The 2,650-nt window shown below is 50.7% G+C and overlaps 1 protein-coding gene across 1 annotated transcript in view; it reads right to left on the bottom strand.

Annotated features, from left to right (window-relative positions):
* ACER1 (alkaline ceramidase 1) overlaps nt 1-2,351 on the bottom strand; it is a 35,805-nt gene extending 33,454 nt beyond the window's left edge. Inside the window, exon 1 of the mRNA XM_006868889.1 lies at nt 2,259-2,351. Within this exon, the coding sequence (XP_006868951.1) occupies nt 2,259-2,351 (93 nt within the window). The remainder of the gene's footprint in view (nt 1-2,258) is intronic.
* Between the last annotated feature and the right edge of the window lie 299 nt (nt 2,352-2,650).

Below are 2,650 nucleotides of genomic sequence, written 5' to 3'. Positions count from 1 at the left end.
GACTCCACGGCACATAACAACAACAACAAGGAGATCTGATAGTGCAATGGTTAATTGCTTGGCTGCTAACTAAATATTCAGTGATCAGAACCCACCAACCACCCCCAGGAAAAGGATGCAGCAGTCTGTTTAAAGGTTTGATGGTGTTGTTAAGTGCTGTGGAGTTGATTTGAACTCATAGTCACCTTGCATAGTGCTTCCAAGGCTATAAATCTCTGCAGGAGCAGAAAGCCTCATCTTTGCTCCCTCAGAGTGGCTGGTGGGCTCAGACTGCCAACATTGTGGATTACAGTCCGGTGCTTATCCTACAGAACCAGCGAGTGCTCCTTTTTGTTGTTATTGTTAAGTGCCATCAAGTTGGTTCTGACTCTTTGGGACCTCGTATAGGGTTTCCAAGTCGCTACTGGTGAGTTTGAAACATCGACCTCACAGTTCAAACCAATCTTGAGGTCAAGTGCTTATCCCAGTTACACCAGAGCTCCTGCTGTTAAATTTCATTTGGATCAGACTTGCTCTGAAGAAATATACTCAAGGAGAGGGCTGAGATATCAAGAGATGTACCTCTAGGAACTTAACAAGCTGAGATGACCCTATTATGAAGTGCTGTGGAGTCGGTTCTGACTGGACAATTTCCAAGGAGTGGCTAGCAGTCCTTTACTGACCCTACAGCACCACCCCAGGGCGCTAAGTGTTGTTGTTGTTGTCATGTGCCGTGGAGTCGCTTCTAACTCACAGCAACCCTGCATAGGGTTTCTGAGGCTGTAAATCTTTACAGACTCAGAACGCCTCATCTTTCTCCCACGAAACATCTGGTAGTTTCGAACTGCGGACCGTGACACTAACAGCCCGATTCGTAGCCACTACACTACCAGAGCTCCCTGCCTGAAATAAGGAGTTACTTTTAAGTGCTAATCATTGGGATTACACCTGAACCCAACTCTCACCTTCACACAAAGTGGGTTGATGAAGAAATTGTTTTTCTGTAAAGATCGCAGTCTTGGGAGCCCCCTGGGACACGTCTACTCTGTTCCACAGGGTGGTTTAAACTCCAAATCAACTCACTGGGAATGGGGATGGTTTGGATTAGGAGCCCTCATAGTGCAATGGCTAAGTACTCAACTGCTAACCAAAAGGTCAGTGGTTGGTGCCCACCAGCTGCTCCCCCACCTCCCCACCCCCCCACCCCCCCAGGAGAATGCTGAGGCAATCTGCTTCTGAAAAGCGACTCTCTGTAGAAATCATCGGGGGCAGTTTCACTACATCCTGTGGGAACTTGGAGTCCTGGTGTGGCACTGTAGGACCAGCACTGGACTGTGAACCACAAAGTTGGCAGTTCAATCCCACCAGCTGCTCCTTGGAAACCCTATGCAGGGTCACTATGAGTCGAAAATGACTCGATGGCACTAAACAACATTGAGGGCCTGGAATCCTGATGGGAAGCTGCAGGATACTGCACTGGACTGCATGGTCAGTTTGAACCACACGGTCAGCGGTTCAAGCCCACCAGGGTCACTGTGACATAGACCATCTCAATGGTACTTAACAACAGACATATTCTAGCGTGGCCCTGCAGGATAAACATAAGGTCGGTTTGAACCACATGGTCGGCAGTTCAAACTCACCAGTGGCTCCTCAGAAACCCTATACAGGGTTGCTATGAGTCGGAACTGACCCAAAGGCACTTAACATGAGCATCCTTGTAGTATTGTGGGTTATGTGTTGGACTGCTAACTGCAAGGTCAGCAGTTCGAATCTACCAGCCACTCCACAGGAGAAAGATGAGGCTTTCTGCTCCTGTAAAGATTTACAGCCTATACAGAGTCACTATGAGTCGGAACCGACCCCACAACATACCAGCACTATAGGGTCACTATGAGTAGGGATTGACTCCACCGGTCGGGCTGGAGAGGCAAACAGGGCCAAGTCATAGCCGCCTCCCCTCTGGAATCCGAACTCCCCATTTGCAGCTGTTCTGTCTCCCACTCTGGCTTGAGAGGCCTGGGTGGGCAGAGACCAGCTTTTCATGGTTACAACCATGTTTCCAACACCTACCCCAGGTCCTCAAGTGGCACTGAGCACCATGAATCCATCCGTGGATGTCTGACTGAAGGCACAACAAAAAGGAGACTCAAAGAGACAAACTGCTCAGGCGAGATTCCCCAGGGAGGACAAGGAGCAGCCAGGGTTTAAGTCCCGGCTGGTGACACAGTTCTGTTCCCAGTCCTCCCAGTGTCCAAGTGCCCAGCCTTGCCCCTCACCGTGTTGTAGAACTCGGCCACCAGTTCCGAATGCAGGAAGTTAGTCTCACACCAGTCCACCTCGGAGCTCTGGTAGGCGAAGATGCTGGGCATCCTGGCCACTGACTACTGGCCACTGGCAGCATCTGACAGAAAGGAACAGGTAAGCCAGGAGCACAGGGACCAGGTGAGGCAGGCGGGGAGAGGCCAGCTCTGTGCCCCGCGGCAGGTGAGAGGAAAAACCTGCTAGGTTGCTCCCTGGTTACACCAAGGCTGTATGGCTGTGTGGCGGGCGGGGTCCCTGTGCATAAACCATGGGGCTGGCAAAGGTGGGTGGGGAGGCAGCTACCCATCAGGCCACAGGGAAATTGAGATGACTGATTTTAGACTAATAATACTAAATGTATGCTGTT

The sequence above is a fragment of the Chrysochloris asiatica genome, unplaced genomic scaffold (genome assembly GCF_000296735.1).
Source record: "Chrysochloris asiatica unplaced genomic scaffold, ChrAsi1.0 scaffold00125, whole genome shotgun sequence".
NCBI lineage: Eukaryota > Metazoa > Chordata > Mammalia > Afrosoricida > Chrysochloridae > Chrysochloris > Chrysochloris asiatica.
This window is presented reverse-complemented; position numbering and strand designations above follow the sequence as displayed.